The sequence below is a fragment of the Rhinoraja longicauda genome, chromosome 9 (genome assembly GCF_053455715.1).
Source record: "Rhinoraja longicauda isolate Sanriku21f chromosome 9, sRhiLon1.1, whole genome shotgun sequence".
NCBI classification, from domain to species: Eukaryota; Metazoa; Chordata; class Chondrichthyes; order Rajiformes; family Arhynchobatidae; genus Rhinoraja; species Rhinoraja longicauda.
This window is the reverse complement of record NC_135961.1, coordinates 61,346,441-61,369,866: the sequence shown is the minus strand read 5'-3', so window position 1 is coordinate 61,369,866 and position 23,426 is coordinate 61,346,441. Positions and strand designations below refer to the sequence as shown.

At 43.3% G+C, this 23,426-nt stretch overlaps 1 protein-coding gene across 2 annotated transcripts in view; it reads right to left on the bottom strand.

Moving 5' to 3' along the window:
- The window catches only part of crls1 (cardiolipin synthase 1), a 50,469-nt gene that overhangs the window by 1,769 nt on the left and 25,274 nt on the right, over positions 1-23,426 (bottom strand). For both annotated transcript variants that reach the window (XM_078405933.1, XM_078405934.1), the window contains exons 3-6: positions 12,707-12,836; positions 10,894-10,979; positions 7,555-7,623; positions 5,705-5,796 (exon numbers count right to left, since the gene is read on the bottom strand). In XM_078405933.1, the coding sequence (XP_078262059.1) occupies positions 5,705-5,796; positions 7,555-7,623; positions 10,894-10,979; positions 12,707-12,836 (377 nt within the window). The remainder of the gene's footprint in view (positions 1-5,704; positions 5,797-7,554; positions 7,624-10,893; positions 10,980-12,706; positions 12,837-23,426) is intronic.

Below are 23,426 nucleotides of genomic sequence, written 5' to 3'. Positions count from 1 at the left end.
TCTGCACTCTGTATCTTCCCTTTCGCTCTTTCCCTTCTACTGTTATAGGGTACAATAGTACCCTGTGGGACAGGCAGCATCTCTGGAGAGAAGGAATGGGTGACGTTTCCAGTCTCGACCCTTCATCACACAAAACATCTGAAGAAGGGTCTCGACCCAAATGGTCACCCATTCCTTCTCTCCAAAGATGCTGCCTGACCCGCTGAGTTACTTCAGCATTTTGTGTCTATCTTCGCTTTAAAACTGCATCTACAGTTCCTTCTTATACTGTAGCACCCTAGTGTACTTGAGTTTAACTTGATTGTTTTGATGTGATTATCTGATCTGATTGGATAGCACGCAAAACAATGCTTTTCACAGAACCTTCGTAACCTTAACAAACCTAAATCTAAGAGGGTAAAGAACATTCAAGTGTGGGATAATGAGGAGGCCCAGAGGGTTAGGGAGGGAATTACAAATTTGAGGGTCCGGACATTGATATTTTAAAGGAGGTCGGATTTGATCATCTGTGGGGCTGGATGACGTTGTGCAGAGAGAGAGGTTATTATTACAAGCTGGATAAAAATTTCAAAAATTTAGTGTTGCTAGATCAGAAGTCAATATATGGGTTAGACACATTGTTTGTTTCTCTGGACAAAAAGGATGAGTGACGTTTCGGGTCGGAACCATTCTTCAAATTGAAAGTAGAGGAGGGGGCGGAGTAACTGGAGGTAGGAAAAGGCCGGACGGAACCCATCAGGGCCGGCAACAGATGACCAAGGAAGGGCGGAGCCCACAATGGCCCATTGTTGGCTGGGGAAGAGGTGATAATGAAGGGATATGGGAATGCAACAGTGGAACTAGTAGGATAACTAGGATGGGGGTGGAGGGAGAGGGAGTGGAGGGGTTACTTGAAATTAACGTTCATACCTGGAGCGACTAGGCTTATAACTGGAGCAACAAGGCTTGTACTGGAGCGACTAGGCTTGTATATACTGGAATTTAGAAGGATGAGGAGATCTTATCGAAACGTATAAGATTATTAAGGGGTTGGACACGTTAGAGGCAGGAAACATGTTCCCAATGTTGGGGGAGTCCAGAACCAGGGACCACAGTTTAAGAATAAGGGGTAGGCCATTTAGAACTGAGATGAGGAAAAACTTTTTCAATCAAAGAGTTGTGAATCTGTGGAATTCTCTGCCTCAGAAGGCAGTGGAGGCCAATTCTCTGAATGCATTCAAGAGAGAGCTAGATAGAGCTCTTAAGGATAGCGGAGTCAGGGGGTATGGGGAGAAGGCATGAACGGGGTACTGATTGAGAATGATCAGCCATGATCACATTGAATGGCGGTGCTGGCTCGAAGGGCCGAATGGCCTCCTCCTGCACCTATTGTCTATTACCTCTGGGTTGTAAGCTGCCCAAGCAAAATATGAAGTGCTGTTCCTCCAACTTGCATGTGGCCTAACCGAGAGTGGGGCAGGCCCAGTTAGGCAATGTTATACGTGAAAGTATGGTATATGAGGTGATGCTAAATCATTTCTTTAAAAGGACCAAAACTGTCCATCTTAAATCTTTTAAATCGTTAGATTGAGTGTGACGGTGGCAATATCTGTGAAAGAAATTCACAACCGGCCAAACGCATCAGGAAGTTTCTGCAAAGTGGAAAAAACATTAGGGCAACAATAATAATGGAGGTAGAGGAGGGGGGGGGGGGATTTCAATTAGCAATATCAACATAATTGATAATTGACGGATCATTCTTGGATCATTCCAGGAATGAGTGGGTTAGCATATGATGAGCGTTTGACAGCACTGGGCCTGTACTCGCTGGAGTTTAGAGGTTGAGGGGGGGGACCTCATTGAAACTTACAGAATAATGAAAGGCACAGATAGAGTGGATGTGGAAAGGGCGTTTGCACTTGTGGGAGAGTCTAGGACCAGAGGTCATAGCCTCAGAATTAAAGGGCACTCTTTTAGAAAGGAGGTGAGGAAGAACTTCGTTAGTCAGAGGGTAGTTAATCTGTGAAACTCATTGCCACAGAGGGCTGTGGAGGCCACGTCAGTGGATATTTTTAAAGCAGAGATAGACAAATTCTTGATTAGAACGGGTGTCAAGGGTTATGGGAAGGCAGGAAAATGGGATTAGGAGGCAGAGATCAGCCGCGATTGAATGGCAGAGTGGACTCAATGGGCCGAATGGCCTAATTCTACTCCTATAACGTGAACGTGATAAAAAGCACGCGGACCTGAAAGGGAGATGGGGGTGCTTAAGCAGACCAGAGAGGGTGAAGGTAGGATGGAGGAGAAGGGCTGAGGTGGACCTGAAAGGGACAAGGGGGAGGGCGCAGGGAACTCGTCGACCAGGAGATGGAGCACAAGCGGACCTGGAAGGGAGATGGGGCGGGGTGCTCAAGCAGACAGAGAGAATGAAGGAATGGTAAAGGGGACCTGAAAGTGAGACTGAAGGGTGGAGCTGAAGCAGACCGCGTAGAGTCTTATCACGAACAAACTGAATAGAGCAAAGTGGCTGCGAACCATTGGCTCTTTATCCCATTTTATGTTGATATTACTAATTTAAAATACCAACCAGAGTTGCCCAGTCTTATCAACTGTTGGGTAAAAGACAGCAGTACATCAGAATTCACATTCCATGGTAGAAAATACACCAGGAACAGAAACCAAAGAGATTGACTCTGAATGATCAAGGCCTACGACCAACATTTAAAAGTGACTAAAGATGAGCTAATTTTTTTTAAATGGTTCAATGACAGCATTATATTTGTTTACGGATTTTCAAGAGGGACAATCTCATTCAATGAGAATTTGTCCGGATTGAACAAACTCTTTCCTTAATCTTAAAATTTCATGAGCAATTGAACATTTTATGAATGGGTTCAAGGAAAGAGAAATATAGTCGATGTCTCAGATTTCAGCACCTTGTAAACAAGCAGTAAACTCTGGTTGTGTAGGAAGGAACTGCAGATGCTGGTTTAAACTGAAGGCCGACACAAAATGCTGGAGTAACCCAGCGGGACAGGCAGCATCTTTGGAGAGAAGGAATGGGTGACGTTTCGGGTTGAGACCCGTCTTCAGACTGAGTCAGGGCCTCTCTCTCCCCCTGACTTTCAGTCTGAAGAAGGATCTCAACTAGTAAACACTGGTTAGTATTTTAAATATTTTACGTTTGGTGCTCTGTTAACTCTCGGTTTCAAGACGAGTCTCTTGAAAACGTGATACTGGAAAATTGGACTGAAGTGTTTCTGATTTAAGATGCTGGGTTTGACATTTTACCTTGTGGTAAATGAGACTTAAGATGTATGCAGACCTTGAAAAGATTTGGAAGGCTGGATAGATTACAATAACTAATGTTCACTGAAATTCTCCAGACATCACACTGCTCTTGATAAGCTAACCAGAACAATGCTGAGTGCTTGTACAGATTTTGAGGCTTTAGAAAGACAATATCCAGAGCCCTCACTTATTCTGATCTTAATGCTTCAGTCAGTTTTAGTTTAGAGATACAGCGCAGAAACAGGTCCTTAGGCCCACCGAGTCCGCGCCGACCAGTGATCCCCGCACACTAACAATATCCTACACACACAAGGGACAATTTACATTTATAGAAAGCCAATTGACCTACAAACCTGTACATCTTTGGAGTGTGGGAATATTAAGATTATTGGACTATGGAGCAAATTTTAAAGTTGAATCATAAGCATTGTGAACAAAATCATGAGGAATGGCGTACTAAATCACAAGAGGAATAGATCACGTAGACGCACATAGTCTCTTGCCCAGAGTGGGGGGAATTGAGAACCAGAGGACATAGGTTTAAGGTGATTTATTCACAAAATGCTGGAGTAACTCAGCAGGTCAGGCAGCATCTCGGGAGAGAAGGAAAGGAGGAGAAGGAAGGAATGGGTTTATCTCGGGAGAGAAGGAATGGGTAAATAGGTTTAAGGTGAGGGGGGAATGATTTAATAGGAACCCGAGGGGTAACCTTTCTGTGCAAAGGGTGGTGGGTGTATGGAAGAGATGCCAGAAGAGGTAGTTGAGGCAGAGACCATCGCAACGTTTAAGAAACATTTAGACAGGTACATGGATACGACAGGTTTAAGGGAATTGGGCGAAATGCAGGCAGGTGGGACTAGTGAAGATGGGACATGAGGGCCGGTGTGGGCAAGTTGGGCCGAAGGGCCTGTTTCCACGCTGTAAGACTCCGACATCTTGAATAGGCATGCTTTTCATAACGATTAATATGAAAGTCAGAACCTAAATTTCAATTATATTTCGTATCATAGAATACTCTGAATGTTGTCCTGGTAAGCAGTTGTTACCTGCAGTATAAACAGACCATGTGCAACCATCTGAACTACATGCAAAATGTGTACACATCAGCTAGCATTACAATGCACAGCTAAATCCACAAACATAATTAATTATCTATTTTTTCAGTTGGGGAGAACATGGGCCTCACGGGATGAGCGCTTTTGTTAAAGGACATATTATGTTCCCACGCAACAAAACAACACTTTTCAAAATATACCGCTTCCCAGTAATTAGATGAAAGCACTACAATAAACTGTAATCAAGGTTCCTATCCATCTCCCCCCACCTCTCTCCATCTCCCCCACCATTCTCCACCTCTGGCCTCATTCCAGCTGCAGTTAGCGTCACTCTATGCCTTGGCAAACACTTGCAGACTTGGCTCACCTTCAGACACCGATCCTTAAATGCCTGTTCTCTTTCAGATACTTTCCCTCTTTTAAGACCACTTTTCATCACTTACGATAGTCTCGTTTTATGGACAATAGGTGCACGAGGAGGCCATTCAGCCCTTCGAGCCAGCACCGCCATTCAATGTGATCATGGCTGATCATTCTCAATCAGTACCCCGTTCCTGCCTTCTCCCCATACCCCCTGACTCCGCTATCCTTAAGAGCTCCACAGATTCACAACTCTCTGACTGAAAAAGTTTTTCCTCATCTCAGTTCTAAATGGCATACCCCTTATTCTTAAACTGTGGCCCCTTGTTCTGGACTCCCCCAACATTGGGAACATGTTTCCTGCCTCTAACGTGTCCAACCCCTTAATAATCTTATACGTTTCGATAAGATCATTTTAATTGAGGCTCAAATTCCTTCACCAGCAGTCCTAGTGGAAACATCCTCTCCACACCACTCTATCCAGGCATTTCACTATTTGGTAAGTTTCAACGAGGTCCCTCCTCATCCTACCAAAGTCCAGCAAGTACAGGCCCAGTGCTGTCAAATGCTCATCATATGTTATATGAGCATCTGTTCACATCTGCAGAATTTATTTTTATCTTCCTACACTTCAGTCGCACAATCCAATCTGGAATTCTCATCTCAAGCCTTTCCAGCAGCTTTCATCTCTCAGCACCTCTAAAAACCTGCTCACAAGTCACTACTTCTAGTAGCAGTACCCGAAGAAGGGTCCTGACCCAAAATGGCACCCATCCTTTATCTCCAGAGATGCTGCCTGACCCTCCGTATTACTCCAGCACTTTGAGTCTGTCTTTACTATGTGTCCACATTTGCAGTCACACCCTCAGTCTTGCCCCAATTTTTGTGTGGCTTCAACCCGCCTCTTTTATATATTGCTGTGAGGCATTTCAGTGGTTTCTAAAGAGCAATGTAAAAACAAGCTGCCTTATTTTGTTTTGTTTTTCGGAAGATAGAAGAATGTTTCCTGCCAATCTCACCATAAAGTATGAAGGAACACACTGTCCACAAACTGGAAAACTGGAGCTGCTAGTGATGCAGCCACGAGTACAAGTTGAACTGCAGTGTTAACCTGTAACACAAAGTAAAAATGTTTGCACATTAAAACTGTTATATTTCAGATATCATGTAGTAACTGTGTGGTGCTCTCTTTTCAGCTTTAGAATACTAGGCTCTACGACGGTTGTACAAGACATTGCTGTGAGCACATTTTGAAGTATCGTGTTGATGTTTTGGTCACCCTGCTTTAGGAAGGATAATACGGAGCTGGAATGGGTGCAGAAAAGATGCACCGCGATGTTACTCGGAACTCATAGAGACGTATAAAATTATGAAAGAACTGGACAAGCTAGATGCAGAAAAAATGTCCCCAATGTTGGAGGAGTCCAGAACCAGGGGCCACAGTCTAAGAATAAAGGGGAGGCCATTTAAAATTGAAGTGAGAAAAAACGTTTTCACCCAGAGAGTTGTGAATTTGTGGAATTCTCTGCCACAGAAGGCAGTGGAGCCCAATTCACTGGATGACTTTAAAAGAGAGTTAGATAGAGCTCTCGGGGTTAGTGGAATCAAGGGATATGGGGAGAAGGCAGGCACAGGTTACTGATTGTGGATGATCAGCCATGATCACGATGAATGGCGGTTCTGGCTCAAAGGGCCAAATGGCCTCCTCCTGCACCTGTTTTCTATATAACTCGAGCACGAGCTCGGAGGAGCGGCTGGAACTGTTTTAAGACACACCTGGAGCACAAGAGGCTGAGGGGATAATCTTATAGATTAATACAAAACCATCAGAGGCATAAATAAGGTGAATGCCCATCTATTTCCCAGGAGTCCATAATGAGAGGGCATGGGCTTGAGGTGAAAGGTTTAAAAGAGTCCCGAGAGTAATTCTTCATAAAGAGGGTGGTTCATATTTGGGTTGAGCTGCCAGATGAAGTTGCAGAGATGGGTGCAATGGTGACATATGAAAGGCATTTAGATAGGATAGTGCATAGGTTTAGAGAGATAAGGGCAAAATGCAGGCAAATGGGACTCGCTTATAAAAGCTGGTCGGCATGGACCTGTTAGGCCAAAGGACCTGTTTGTGTGCTGTATGGGCCAAATGTAGAACCAGACTTATTTGCAATTCTGAAGCTGCTGATTGTCACGTTGAATAATAACATGCCAACACATGATATTTTTAATTATTTAAATTAATATCTTACATATTGAATCATAAGTTAATAGAGGGACATAATGCAACAGATGTGTGTTTGCTGTTTCCATATCCGAGAAGTAATAATATGAAATAGGTCATGTCCATAAAACATAGGAATTATTTAAATTAATATCTTACATATTGAATCATAGGTTAATAGAGGAACATAATGCAACAGATGTGTGTTTGCTGTTTCCATATCCGAGAAGTAATAATTTGAAATAGGTCATGTCCATAACACATAGGAACAGAATGAGGCCATTCGGCCCATCGAGTCTGCCCGCCATTCAATCATGGCTGATCTATCTTTCCCTCTCAACCCTATTCTCCTGTCTGCTCCCATTGCCTTTGTCACTCATAGTAGTCTAGAACCTATTCATCTCCGCTTTAAAAATACCCAAAGGCTTGGTCTCCGTAGCCATTTTGATCCCATCTCATTCTTCTAAACTCCAGCGGGTACAGGACCAGTGCCGTCAAACGCTCATCATGCGTTAACCCAATCATCCCTGGGATTATTCTTGCAAACCTAAATAACGAATGGTCCTGGTTCACACGCATACACAGAACAAATCCTCTCAATCAGCTCAGTGGTCTGTTGCGAAGGGTATCAATTAACAGGATAATGAATCTTACCTTGCTGATAAAAGTTGGTTTCAATTGGGCAGTGGCGTAACAAGGGTTGAAATATTTGCTTAGTGTTCTCTGCAGGAGTGAGGAAAGAAATTATATAGTTGTGTATAATTAATTTTGCATCACTCAGATGGTGTTATCAAAGACTGCACAATATCATACCAGTAAAAAGAAAGGGCAGTAGCAAATTATGAAGCATCAGTCATTTCAGTCTCCATCCACACTGTGTATAACTCTACATCGGAAATTAGAGCCACAAGGTTAAACATATACAATAGGTGCAGGAGTAGGCCATTCGGCCCTTTGAGCCAGCACCGCCATTCAATATGATCATGGCTGATCATCCAAAATCAGTACCCCGTCCCTGCTTTCTCCCCATGTCCCTTGATTCTGTTAGCCCTAAGATCTATATCTAACTCTCCCTTGAAAACATCCAGTGAATTGGCCTCCACTGCCTTCTGTGGCAGAGAATTCCACAGATTCACAACTCTGGGTGAAAATGTTTTTCCTCATCTCAGTCCTAAATGGCCTACCCCTTATTCTTAAACTGTGACCCCCTGGTTTTGGAATCCCCCAACATTGGGAACATTTTTCCTGCATCTAGCCTGTCCAATCCTTTAAGAATTGTATATGTTTCTATAAGATCCCCTCTAAATTCCAGTGAATACAAGCCCAGTCAATCCATTCTTTCATCATTTGTCAGTCCCGCCATCCCAGGAATTAACCTGGTGAACCCTACGTTGCACTCCCTTAAGAGGAAAAATGTCCTTCCTCAAATTAGGAGACCAAAACTGCACATAATACTCCAGGTGTAGGACCTCCTTACTCCCATACTCAAATCCTCTCGCTATGAAGGCCAACATTAGCTTTATTCACTGCCTGCTGTACCTGCATGCTTACTCTCAGTGACTGATGTGCAAGGACACCCAGGTCACGTTGCGCCTCCCCTTTTCCTAATCTGACACCATTCAGATAATAATCTGCCTTCTTGTTACCACCAAAGTGGATAACCTCACATTTATCCACGTTATACTGCATCTGCCATGCATCTGCCCACTCACCCAGCCTATCCAAGTCACCCTGCAGCCTCACAGCATCCTCCTCGCAGCTCACACCGCCACCCAGCTTTGTGTTATCCGCAAACCTGGAGAGTTTACATTTAATTCCTTTGTCTAAATCGTTAATATATATTGTAAAGGAATGGGGTCCCAGCATCGTGCCTTGCGGCACCCCAGGTAAAGGCTTTGGAAAGGTTGCAGAGGTTTACCAGAATGTGTAAGGAGGAACTGCAGATGCTGATTTACACTGAAGATAGATACAAAATGCTGGAGTAACTCAGCGGGTCACCATTTGTATTCCTTTGTCATCACCTCGTCCCAAGCCAACAATGGACCATTGTAGACTACACCTTCCCCGAATTATTAATGCAGGCTCTGCTTTGTTCTGTAGCTCCCCCATACCTCGTTATCCCCCTCCCTGACTCTCATTCTGATGGAATGTCACCTATTCCTTTTCTCCAGAGATGCTGCCTGTCCCGCTGAGTTACTCCACTCTGTTTTGTGTCTGTCTTGGGTTTAGAAACATAGAAACATAGAAAATAGGAGGAGGCCGTTTGACCCTTCGAGCCAGCACCACCATTCATTGTGATCATGGGTGATAGTCCACAATCAGTAACTTGTGCCTGCCTTCTCCCCATATCCCTTGATTCCACGAGCCCCTAGAGCTCTATCTAACTATCTTTTAAATTTATCCAGTGAATTGGCCTCCACTGCCTTCTGTGGCAGAGAATTCCACAATTTCACAACTCTCTGGGTGAAAAAGTTTCTTCTCACCTCAGTTTTAAATGGCCTCCCCTTTATTCTTAGACAGTGGCCTCTGGTTCTGGACTCTCCCAACATTGGGAACATTTTTCCTGCATCTAGCTTGTCCAGTCCTTTTATAATTTTATACGTCTCTTTTAGATCCCCTCTCATCTAAACTCCAGTGAATACAAGCACAGTCTTTCCAATCTTTCCTCATACGACAGTCCCGCCATCCCGGGGATTAACCTCGTGAGCCTTTGCTGCACTGCCTCAATAGCAAGGACGTCCTTCCTCAAATTAGGAGACCAAAATTGCACACAATACTCCAGATGTGGTCTCACCGTGGCCCTATACAACTGCGGAAGGACCTCTTTACACCTATACACCAGAATAATGCCTGGATTATGAAGCATTAGCTACAGGGAGAGGCAGGGCAGACTGGGATTGTTATCTCTGGAATGCCAGAGGTTCTGGGGAGAACAACCTCCCCACACTTGTGATAGAAGTATATACAATTGTGAACCATAGATAGGATAGACACTCTTTTTTCCCCCCAAGATGGAAAAATCAAATACTAGAGGGCATGGCTTTAGTCTCTTTTAGATCTTTGAGACGGGCAAAGTTTAAAGGAGATGAGCAGGGCAAGTTTTTTTTTACACACTGAAGCTAGTGAGTGCCTGGAACTCACCGCCAGGATTGGTGGTTGAAGCAGATACTTTAGTGGCATTTAAAAGACTATTGGGTAGGCATGTGGATGTGCAGGGAATGGGAGGATATGGGTTATGTGCAGATAGATAAGCAATGGTCTTGGCATCATGTTTGGCACAGACATTGTGGGCCGAAGGGTCTGTTCTTGTGCTGCACAGTTCGATGTTCTAAGAGACTGTAGATAGTGGGGTATTGATCAAAAAAAAAGTGCTGGATGGACATAATTAAGTCAGGTAGCAGTTATAGAGGGAAATGTGCGGGTGACATTTCGGATCTGGACTCGTCTTCCGGCTGAAGGCATGGAGGGCGAAAGCTGGTGGGCGCACACCTTTCTTCCACTAGTACCGTCACTCTGAAGCTATCTGCTCCTCATCTATGACCCCATTTTCCCGCTCACCCCGTTCCCATCCACCCATATTCCTCCCTCATTTATACATTTCACTCCTCCTCTTCCTTCCATATCTGCCACCCCGTTGTCTCCATTTCACCGCTCGCCTTTGCCACTTGCTCCACCCATGTGCCAATCACACCCCCTCACCTGTATCCACCCATCACTTGCCTGCTTTGCCCCACCCCCACCTCTCTCTACCAGCTTTCTCCCCTCGACTCCATCAGTCCGAAGGAGGTTCCCGACCGGAAACGTCGTCTACCCATTTCTCTCCGCAGATGCTGCCTGACCTGCCAAGTTCCATCAACACTTTGTTTTTGCTTAGGAAATTCGCATCAGCACAGACTTATACCTATAATAAATGTTATGCAAAAACAGTGATATACAAAGCACAAAGCCGTAACAAGTGAGGGAGATGAGGGGAGTGGTAGTTTTGTTACTTACTGGTGCTGGAACCGTTCGGTATCTAATATAGAAACCCGCTGCAATCAAAATGACATCTCGCATAAGGACCATAACAGTGAGAGGAGCTGGAAAAAAAGATGAAATTATAATGGTGAATAAAAAGAGTGAAATCTCAAAGTGATGTACAAACCCTGGGTGAAGTTACCAGCACAATACATTTTAATTCCCATTTTATTCTACATTACAGGGAATATCCAAATAGTTAAAGACGATAATTTCTCTAAGATCTGAAATAAGGTTTTAGACTCATATCTATTTCATATCCTCAATTATATGAACCAATACATAACAAACTTCTGCAGAACTGCAAATAAAAACACAGTAAGAAAGAAAGAACTGCAGGTGCTGGTTGAAACTGAAGGTAGGCACAAAGTGCTGGTGTGACTCGGCGGGTCAGGCAGCATCACTGGACAAAAGGAATAGGCGATGTTTCAAGTCGAGACCCTTCATCAGTGAATAAAAACAGTGATGGCTTTGAAGCCATGCAGGTGCAGGTGTGAAAACATCAGCAAATACATCTTAAACTTCTATATGATTATAGATTAAAGCTGCTACACAGTTATGTATTAACAACTGACCATGTATCAGTGTCTGTATCATGGAATCACAGTGAACTGAAGATGCTGGTTTACAAAAAAAAAAAACACAAAGTGCTGGAGTAACTCCGGGGTTGACTCACTAAGTTATTCCCGCATTTTGTCATAAGATCATAAGTGAAAGTAGAATTAGGCCATTCCGCCCATCAAGTCTACTCCGCCATTCAACCATGGCTGACCTATCTCTCCCTCCGAACCCCATTCTCCTGCCTTCTCCCCATAACCTCTGACACCTGTACTAATCGAGAAACACCCGTGCTCATTGAGAAATACCCGTGCTAATCCAGAATCTTTGTGTCTTTTAAAGACTAGACTTTAGATATACAGCGCTTTTCAGCACAGAAACAGGCCCTTTAATAGACAATAGTCAATAGGTGCAGGAGTAGGCCATTCGGCCCTTCGAGCCAGCACCACCATTCAATGTGATCATGGCTGATCATTCCCAATCAGTACCCCGTTCCTGCCTTCTCCCCATACCCCCTGACTCCGCTATCCTTAAGAGCTCTACCTAGCTCTCTCTTGAGCCCATCAAGTCTGTGCCCACCAGTGATTACCTAGTACACTAACGCTATCCTACACCCTTGGGCCAATGTTTACAACTTATCAAAGCTAATTAACCTACAAACCTGTACGTCTTTGGAATGTGAGAGGAAAGAAGAGCACCTGGAAGAAAGCCCACACGATCAGAGGGAGAAGGTACAAACGCACTGTCTGCATTACGTATGGAACTCTTCAGTCTTGGACTCCCCCACTGCCAGAGTGAGGCCACATGCAAACTGAAAATGTTTCCTGCAGTTCTGCTCTTGCTCCCCCTGCTCTTACTAGTAGCTGTCCTGCTAGCTTCACTGTTCGCATTCCTCTATCCCTTCGTCATCACCTCTTCCCCAGCCAACAATGGGCCATTGTGGGCTCCAGCCTTCCTTGGTCATGTGTTGCCAGCCCTAATTTATTCAGGCCTTTTCCTACCTCTGGTCCTCCCCGCCCCCCCATTGGCTCCTCCCTCCCCACCACGCCAACTTTCTGAAAAAGGGCTACGACCCAAAATGTCACCTGATCCTCTTCTCCAGAGATGCTGCCTGACCCGCTGAGTCGCTCCACCACTTTGAGTCTATCTTCGGTATAATCCAGCATCTGCAATTCCTTCCTACACATTTTTTTCTCTCTACTGTGGTGGGGAGAAGTTTTAAAAGAAGTACCTGGAATAAGCTCAACACACGTGAGACTGACGTACAGAACACTGATCAGAATTTTGTCTGCTAATGGGTCCAGGGCACTCCCCAAAGCCGATTTCTGATTCGCCCAGTTTCGTGCAATGTAGCCGTCCAACTGCAAAAATAAATTAAAAAGACAACAAATAATGCATCGGCCAATGGAATAATTTTAACAATAACACGGTAAAGGTCTGAACTCGTCCGTAGCTCTTTTGCAGTAAAAATGCAGCCCAGTGGCGCAGAGGTAGAGTTGTTCCCTTACAGCGCCAGAGACCCGGATTCGATTCTGACCATGGTTGCTGTCTGTATGTTTTCCCTGTGACCTGTGTGAATTTTCTCTTGGTGCGCCGGTTTCCTCCCATACTCCAAAGACGTACGGGTTTGTAGGTTAATTGGCTTGGTAAAAATTGTGAATTGTCCCGAGTGTTAATGTGCGGGGATCGTTGGTTGGCACAGACTCGGTGGGCCGAAGGGCCGGTTTCCACGCTGTATCTCTAAAGTCTGGCACATTTACATAACATTTCCTCCCCATCCCAATTTATTTTTAATCAGTGGATGTGAATGGCACAAAAATGCTGAAATGAAATACAGCACAATTGCTCTCAATTTCTCAGAGGATCAGCCATTATTTAAGGACATTCGGTGCTATCTATCAGTTGAGTTTATAGGACTTGATATTACAATCCCTACTATAATTGGCACCATATCTTGAGTGGGGGTCGGGATAAAGACTTAATTGGGGTCATCAGGTGGGCACCCTCTTTCCTTGGTGTTTCGTTGATAGGCCCACGACACCTCCAGAGGGCTCAACAGTGACACCTGGCGTCCCAGGTGCGCTCCCCTCCGTTTTTACCCCTCTTGCTGGTCATTTTACAGCCCAGTTGGAGTCCTTCCTCTTCAGCCACAGCCAGTTGCTGCTTCGCTCGGCAGCCTCTGACTCTAAAAGTTGACCTATTCCCAGGTCTACATGAAAATGCTCTGCAGGTTTGACATTCGCTTAAGATCAGAATGCAACCCAGATACAAGGTTTCGTTTAGAGGATATTCTCCCTCAGCTACACATCAATTCACAATTACAGCAAGGGGAAATTTGAAAAATTATATCTTTCTTTCTTTTTTTTAAAAACCCAAATAAACAGCAGATAAAATTTGAAATCATTTCAGTGTCCCAATAAAGCTGCTTTTTTTTTTTTAGAAACAAGGAACTCCAAATGCTGGTTTATACCAAAGATAGGCACAAACTCCTGGAGTCACTCAGCTGGTCAGACAGCTTCTCTAGAGAAAAAGGATAAGTAACGTAGCCTCAGCCGACTCAAAACGTCACCCATCGTTTTTCTCCAGCGATGCTGCCTGACCCACTGAATTACTCCAATACTTTATGTCTATCTTTGATTTTTTTTAAATGTTTGGCATAGAATATTCAATTGCTTTTGATTTGTTTTCTGCAGTTCCTTGTGCGAATCCAGAGAGAGTGATAGTTGGGGGCAGGTGTTAATAATGCTTAGTTGATAACGTACCCATCTCTGAATTTGGAGGTGGTGGGTTAAAGTCCCATTCTAGAGATCTGAGCGTAAAGTTACAGGGTGACACCACAGTGTTAAACTGAGGATATGCTGAGGCAGGACATTAAACCAAATCTCCTCTTGCTGATCACCAGTGAGAATCCATAACACCATTTCTATGAAGGAGTGGAGTTTTCCCTAATATTCTATTTAACTTTACTTTTAGACTTTAGAGATATAGCGCGGAAACATGCCCTTCGGCCCACCGAGTCCGCGCCGACCAGGGATCACCCCGTACACTAGCACTATCCTACACACTAGGGACAATTTATAATTTTTACCGAAGCCAATTAACCTACAAACCTGTAGTATAAGAAAATAACTGCAGATGCTGGTACAAATCGAAGGTATTTATTCACAAAATGCTGGAGTAACTCAGCAGGTCAAGCAGCATCTCGGGAGAGAAGGAATGGGCGACGTTTCGGGTCGAGACCCTTCTTCAGACCTACAAACCTGTTTGTCTTTGGAGTGTGGGAAGAAACTGGAACACCCGGAGAAAACCCATGTGGTCACGGGGAGAACGTACAAACTCTGTACAGACAGCACCCGCAGTTAGAATGGAACCCGGGTCTCTGGAGTGGTAAGGCAGCAACTCTACCGCTGCACCATTGTGCCGCCCTTACCTTAAACCAACAACATTAAAAGTTATTACTTGGTCATTACTGGATTACTATATATGGGGAAAAAAAGTGTTAAAACATTTTCATTGATTCTAAAATATCAAACACGGAGATTAAAACAGCACGAGAGAAAGAAAATTTGTCTTGCATGCACTTGCACAGCATAGAATACTTTCTTGCAAATGCACAGGACGAAAATAAGTATCCCAATGCTTTTGAGCCATTTAGAATGCGAACAACAATTCTTAATGAATTAAAACCAGAAAATCACCAAAATCCCATTTTGTAAACCGTAAAAATGAGACATGTATTCAAGACGCCAAATAGTTGCTGTATTTAATTAAAGGAAGCAACAAGTGCAATTGAGGAAAAGCAACAAAAGCAATTGAATAGAAGTGTTTGAAGAAGGATTTCGACCAGACACGTCACCCATTTCTTCTCTCCAGAGATGCTGCCTGTCCCGCTGAGTTACTTCAGCATTTTATGTCTAGATTCGGTTAAAACCAGCATCTGCATACTAATTAAACTAACGTCCATATTGTTAATCGGCAAGATTCTTTATGTGAATACTGAAACAACTGGTTCAAAGGGCATTAAGGAGTGAAATTATAGAAACTGTGGACAAATATTTACAAACAGAATACTTGAAGCGGTTTTTAAAATAAGATGCAGCTTACTTCATGTTTAAAAAGCATTTTACAAATTACGTCACAAGATTGAAATGGAAGTTTAAAATTTACAGAATATTACTACCAAGAATTTAGTTTTTGGCTCTCGTTTTTGTATTCAATAGGTCATCAGGTGTATTTTGAGGGTAATTTTGAATAAAATAAATCCATTTCATTACTAAATTTCTTCAAACTTTCAGATGTCGGAAATTGGCCATATAAAAGGAAACATTAAACTTTAGTTGGGAGCACAGCCCCATCACCCCAATGAAACAGTCAGCATTCTCTCTAATCCATGTCACCGAATGCAATACTAATGACTGAAAGGCCCACTCTCATCACCGTCTCCTCCACAGAAGCAATTTCTGCTATTCCAAAAAAGAAAATAAGTCATTTCTGTCATCAAAGGCTTGGAAACAGATGGGATAGATCTCTTACTTGCGTGCACTGCATTCCAAGTGACAAGAGTGCGCTTTTTCCAGCACCATCCCTAACTGGTACGAACTCCTACAACACTCTATCATAGCTGTTTATCTTAATAATGGCACTGGAATTTCAAAAGCCCACTCCCCCCAATTTCATAACCCAAGCTTCCACAACCCTAACAGAAACTTTAATTTTAAGGTACCCAGTGACTGTTTGGTTATCTCTACAATGAGCCAAAACAAAACAATTAAAGTTAAGAGATACAGCGCGGAAACAGGCCCTTCGGCCCACCAAGTCCGTGCTTGCCTACCTACACTAACCTACACACACTGGGGACATTTTTTTTACAACTTACCAAAGCCAATTAACCTACCAACCTGTACGTCTTTGGAGCTGGGGAAAACCCACGCAGGTCACGGGGAAAACATCCAAACTCCGTGCAGACAGCACCCGCAGTCTGGATTGAACCGGGGTCTCTGGCACTCTAAGGCAGCAAATCTACTGTCGTGCCGCCCAAAATATCTTTCAACCTTGGCACTGTAAGGCAGGTTCCATATTCCTCAATTGTTAAATGCCCTGCTCTTGGTAACTGTCAGCCAAACAGAGCAAAGGATTTCCATATTTCACAGAGAATATTAAAACTCTGGGATTTTGTACACTTGTAGATATGCATCTAAGTAATACTTAGCAGCTTCGAGATTAAAAGGGGAGAGAAAACAGAAATCAGACTCACAGAATGTCGAAAAGTACGGCACAGAAACAGGCCGGTCGGCCCACAGTGTCCATGCTGAACACGATGACTAGATCATGAGAGGAATAGTTCAGTTGAATGCACAGAATCTTTTGCCCAGATTAGAGGAATCGAGAACAAAAGGACATAGGTTTATGAGGGAGGGAAGATTAAATAGGAACTTGAGGGTCAACTTTTTTTACACAGAGGTTGCTGGGTGTTTGCAACAAGCTTCCAGTGGGGTAGATGAGGCAGGTGTTAGCAGAAACTTTAATGAGACATTTGGACAGGTACATGGATAGGACAGGTTTAGAGGGATATGGTCCAAGAGTGGGCAGGAGGTGCTGGTGTAGTCATATCGTATCATATCATATCATATATATACAGCCGGAAACAGGCCTTTTCGGCCCACCAAGTCCGTGCCGCCCAGCGATCCCCGTACATTAACACTTATCCTACACCCACTAGGGACAATTTTTACATTTACCCAGCCAATTAACCTACATACCTGTACGTCTTTGGAGTGTGGGAGGAAACCGAGAACGTACAAACTCCTTACAGTGCAGCACCCGTAGTCAGGATCGAACCTGAGTCTCCGGCGCTGCATTCGCTGTAAAGCAGCAACTCTACCGCTGCGCTACCGTACCGTACCATAGTCGGGGTATGTTGGTCAGCGTGGACAAGTTGGGCTCAAGGGCCTGTTTCCATGCTGTATGATTCTACAAATTAAACCTATCTGCTCTGCTTGCAGGTGATCCATATCACTCCATATCCATTCGCCTACCTCAAGGCCTCTTAAATCCCAATGTTGCATCTGCACGGTGGCGCAGCGGTAGAGTTGCTGCCTTACAGGGAATGCAGCGCCGGAGACTCAGGTTCGATCCTGACTAAGGGCGCCGTCTGTACGGAGTTTGTACGTTCTCCCCGTGACCCGCGTGGGTTTTCTCCGAGATCTTCGGTTTCCTCCCACACTCCAAAGACGTACAGGTATGTAGGTTAATTGACTGGGTAAATGTAAAAATTGTCCCTAGTGTGTGTAGGATAGTGTTAATGTGCGGGGATCGCTGGGCGGCGCGGACTCGGTGGGCCGAAGGGCCTGTTTCCTCGCTGTATCTCTAAATCTAAAAAAAAAATCTCCCGCTGCAACACATTCCAGAACTCACCACTCACGATGTACATCTCACTTTAAACTTTGTCCCTCTCACCTGAAAACCATGCCCCCCAGTCTTTGCCATTTCCACCCTGGGGAAAAAAGGTTCTGACCATCTACCCTATCTATGACTTCAATAATTAGGAAGTTAATTTTCACGTAAATTGGGATCAATTTTTACATCTTTCATTAATTAGTTCTAAATCTCTCTCTACATCACTGTCTAAATCTCTCGTTTCTCTTTTCCATGGCTCTCAGTCTGAAGAAACGTCTCGACCGAAAACGTCACCCTTTCCTTCTCTCCAGAGATGCTGCCTGTCCCGCTGAGTTACTCCAGCATTTTGTGTCTATCTACAGTAAAGTGAATCTTGTTCCTGTCCAAGGCTCTTTCCAGGTGAAAAAAAACCAATTGGCCTGTACCTGCATTGTGTGGAGATTAGCACACTCAATTTGATCGCCCTTGCAGATTGTGATCATTTTGCTGTCCACCTTGGTTTGGTTTGGAAACACCATCATGACCATCCAGTCATTCACCATTTTACTTCTCCATCATGTTCTGCTTTCCATTTTCTCAATGCTTAAGGAACCATGGCAGGTTTGGAAGTAGACTAGCAGACAGAATTTAGACACTGAATAGCCTACTTCTATGCTTTTGTACGCAGTCCTAAAACAGTGCAATGCACACTTTGGGCGTCTCAAACTAAGTATCTTGTCAGCCAAAAAGATTAACTTCTGACCTTAATCATTAGGTTTTCAGTCAAAAATCAATGGTAGATTGAGGTGCCTGGCCAAGCAAGACAGGTTTGCAAAGGGTTATAAAATTATTTGAGCGCTTTAAAGGGTAGGAGCTAAGTGCCTGTTCCCTCAGCTGACTGGTTAAGTAGGAGGTGATTCTGCTCCTTGGATAAGTGGTCAGCTATTTACAGCTGAGATAAGGAAAATTCGTTTGACTGGGAAGTTGTGAAACTTTGGAATAGTTATCCCAGAGGAACGTGAATAGTCTATCGTAGAGTTTGGAGTGTGCCAGGGTCTTGCCAAAACTATTATTAGATTCATCAATAAAAGGCAAGAGTGCCTAATTGTCATATGTATCAACAACGCAATCATGAAATTCTTACTTGGAAGCAGCATAGCTGCGTAACAACAATAAACATAAACCAAAACCTCATTCCACTCCTATTCTGACACCTGTCTTTGGCATCTTACATTGCTCTCAATGCAAGTTTGAGGAACAGCACCTCAGTTTTCATCGTGCATATTACAGCCTTAAGGACTCAATGAATGTAACAACGCACAACATTTTGGAGTAAGTTAGTGGGTCAGGCAGCATCTGTGGGGAGAATGGACTGGTAACGTTGAGTCGGGACCCTTCTTCAGATTCAAGAACTCAGATTGAGTCGAAAGAAGGGTCCAGCCCCGAAATGTCACCTGTTCATTCACTCCACAGATGACGCCTGACCCAGAGTGCTCCAGCAATTTGTGTTTCATTCAAGATTCCAGCATCCTCAGTTCCTTGTGTCTTCAACAAATGTAACAATTTCACATAATAAAGCCATCTTGCCCCTTACGTTTCCAGCGTTCATTTTTCTTCTCATCCCACCTCAGCTATTTCAGATTTCATTTGGCTCCTCTGACTAGCACTCTTGATATTAAATAGTCTTTAGCATCATATTTTAGCTGGAGTCACAAGCACCACTTGTGTAAGAAAATAACTGCAGATGCTGGTACAAATCGAAGGTATTTATTCACAAAATGCTGGAGTAACTCAGCAGGTCAGGCAGCATCTCAGGAGAGAAGGAATGGGCGACGTTTCGGGTCGAGGCCCTTCTGAAGCACAAGCACCACTTGTGTCCTCACCACGTGACAAATCTTCCCTTTCGCTCTCTTTGCTTTTCCACCATTTTCTACAGCTTAAGACTTGTTTTATTTCTAAATGTTCTCAGTGTTAACTCGGTTTCCCTTTCTACAGATGCTGAGTATTTCCAACTTTCTCCATTTCTATTTCAAAGCGTTTGTGCTATTACTAATGAGCTCGTTTCAGTGCATGATTCATTGTTCAGTGGATATATTTCTCCACCAAAGTTCTATGCTAAAGCTCTTAAGTGCAACCACTGGTTGATCGAATAGATTTTCACATGGGACAACGAAAATGCATCCTCTCAAATCGTAGCGTAAGAAAATAACTGCAGATGCTGGTACAAATCGAAGGTATTTATTCACAAAATGCTGGAGTAACTCAGCAGGTCAGGCAGCATCTCAGGAGAGAAGGAATGGGTGACGTTTTCGGGTCGAGACCCTTCTTCAGACTTTTACAGCCACTGCAAAACCCCAGTCATCTGGTGAATGTTTTTGATAAATTTCATGTAAAATATATGTGACATTTTCCAATTGCTTTTGACTGTTAGGAACAACGCACAGCGGTAGAGTTGCTGCCTTACAGCGAATGCAGCGCCGGAGACCCGGATTCGAACCTGATTACGGGCGCTGTCTGTACGGAGTTTGTACGTTCTCCCCGTGACCTGCGTGGGTTTTCTCCGAGATCTTCGGTTTCCTCCCACACTCCAAAGACGTACAGATTTGTAGGTTAATTGGCTGGGCAAATGTAAAAATTGTCCCGAGTGGGTGTTAATGTGCGGTGATCGCTGGTCAGTGTTGACCCAGTGGGCTGAAGGGCCTATTTCCGCTGTATCTCTAAACAAAAACTCATTAAAATCAATGATTTTAAAATATACTATTTAAATTGCATTTTTAAAAACTTAAGCAATTAAAATAACATCCAATTAATAAACTGCAACTTAGCCGTTTGTTATTTTTTTCTATAAAATCTCAGAATGGACTGGCATGGTGATCTAGTGCTCTACCCTAGGGGTGGAATACAGCCAAATCAAGGCATTAAAATCACAGTAGACTGTTACAAGTTTCGATAAAAGCATTTGAAGATCTATTTGGAGTTTCAGTTTAGTTTATTGTCACATGTACTGAGGTGCAGCAAAAAGCTTTTGTTGCATGCTGCCCAGTCAGCAGAAAGACAATACAGGATTACAATCGATCCATTTACAGTGCATAGATACACGATATGGGAATAACGGTTATCATATCATATCATATATCTACAGCCGGAAACAGGCCTTTTCGGCCCTCCAAGTCCGTGCCACCCAGTGATCCCCGTACATTAACACTATCCTACACCCACTAGGGACAATTTTTACATTTTACCCAGCCAATTAACCTACATACCTGTACGTCTTTGGAGTGTGGGAGGAAACCGAAGATCTTGGAGAAAACCCACGCAGGTCACGGGGAGAACGTACAAACTCCTTACAGTGCAGCACCCGTAGTCAGGATCGAACCTGTGTCTCCGGCGCTGCATTCGCTGTAAAGCAGCAACTCTACCGCTGCGCTACCATGCCGCCAAGGTAAAGCCAGCAAAGTCCAATCAAGGATAGTCATAGGGTCATCAAAGAGGTACAACATAGTTCAGCACTGCTCTTTGATTTTCTGAATGTAACAGTGCGACTCATATCCCTAAAATCGCAAACACATGCATACACACCCTATTTATACATTAAAACACCAACGCTAAAATGCCCACTTTGCTTGCCAGAAAAGTTGCCCTTTTCTCATTAATAAAAATAGCTCATTCTACCCACCTTTTCCAAAAAAATTACCCTTGAAGTGAGTTTCTGGAAAATGGGTAACCCTCTGAGTCACTGATTTAACTACAGTATTTCTTTATTTTTTCCACCGTTGTTGTCAGTCTACAGATAACACATAAATCCAATTAAGAGTGTTTGCAGTTAGTTTAAGCCTGCTAACCCTCACTTATCGGAGACATTCTGCTATCAAAGCAGGTTACATTCCAAGAGCTACTGCTGGAGGAATGTACATCCACCACAAAAGAAACAAAGCAGTCACATGAATGACACAGGCTATGTGGCCAGACTTCGCATGGACTTGGTAATGCATGGACTTGCACACGTCCGACAGATCTTCCTCTACAAAATACTTTTAGAAAATCAGTAAGGGTTAAAATCTGATTTATTCACCCCGTACAGCTGGGACTTCTACGTAGCTATCGGAAACCTGTTTGCTTCAAATACACCGGCATTCAGTACTCCGATCAATTTGGTAAGTGTAACGGATATTTTACTTTCGGCGGGCACTGTGAGACTATAAATAGTTTGCATGATTAAATGTCATACTACTTTGCTGATGCGGGCGAAATTTCTACAAAATGTTAAATTACAAGAAAAAATAAAAAGATCACGAATCTTTTTACATGTACAAAATCAAAACTTGGCCATAAGGTTCCTGTGCACTATTTTAGTCTTTACCCAATTTCACTCCAAAATAAGAAAGCATTCTTCAAGTTTGAACATTTAATTACTAGCCTTAAGAAATTCAAGGAAGAACATTCTTAAAAGTCGGTTCTTCAGTGTTTTTTTGATTTAGTAAGGATACATGGAAGCAATTCAGTGCTTTTTTTTAATATAGGGTCAGAAGTGCAGAGGATAAAATAGTAATAGGTAAACTACTTTGGAAAGAACTGCAGATGCTAGTTTAAATCGAAGGTAGGCACAAAACGCTGGATTAACTCAGCGGGACAGCATCTCTGGAGAGAAGGAATGGGCGACACTTTGGGTCGAGAGGGGTCTGAAGAAGGGTCTCTACCCGAAACGTCACCCATTCCTTCTCTCCAGAGATGCTGCATGTCCCACTGAGTTACTCCAGCATTTTGTGTCTACCTCCAATAGTAAACTACATTACATTGAATGCATTCTCAGTTCAGGATTGTTAATAATATTCTCCCCTCACCCCACCTACATAGACAGTATAGGAGTGTTGCCCTGGATTTGAATAAACAAAAGTAAGCATTTATCTCTATGGTAGATTGGCTTATTGGATGCAGGATATCAATTCCCTTATGTATATGTTTATAGCGTGCATTTGCACCAATGTAAAAATGACTAGTCTGTAAGATGATTCATAAACCCTGCATGGATAAATGGCTTGTGTCCCAGTAGCTATTTCAAAAAGTTGGTATCATGCACCTATTTAAATATTACAGTAGTGTGCAAAAAGATTCATAAACCCCTGCACGAATAAATAACTTCTGCCCCAATAGATATTTCAATAACATAATAAACCTGCTATTTACAGGTCAATCAACACAAACAACCTCATAATTTCCATTGATCAACACATCGATTAAAAGCTAGTGTGCATAAAATTTTTAATCTACCTTTGTACATCAAAATATGATCAAGTCAAGTTTTTTTTAACTCATATTTAGTTCTGTTCAACATTTTGGAGCACAGTCTTTTAAACATAATGAGTGCTCAGAACTCGTCATCTTAATATGGTATGGCACACATGCAGAAACATTGTTGATTTATTCTCAAAGTAGAATTATGTTGGGGTGAATCAAGCCAGGCTAGAGGGGTGGGGATAGCAACTAAAACAAGATAGTTTATCTCGTCCAACTTCTTCCCCTCCGTTATCAGGCTTCTGAATGGTCCTTCCATAAGCTAGGGTATTGTTTGATTCACT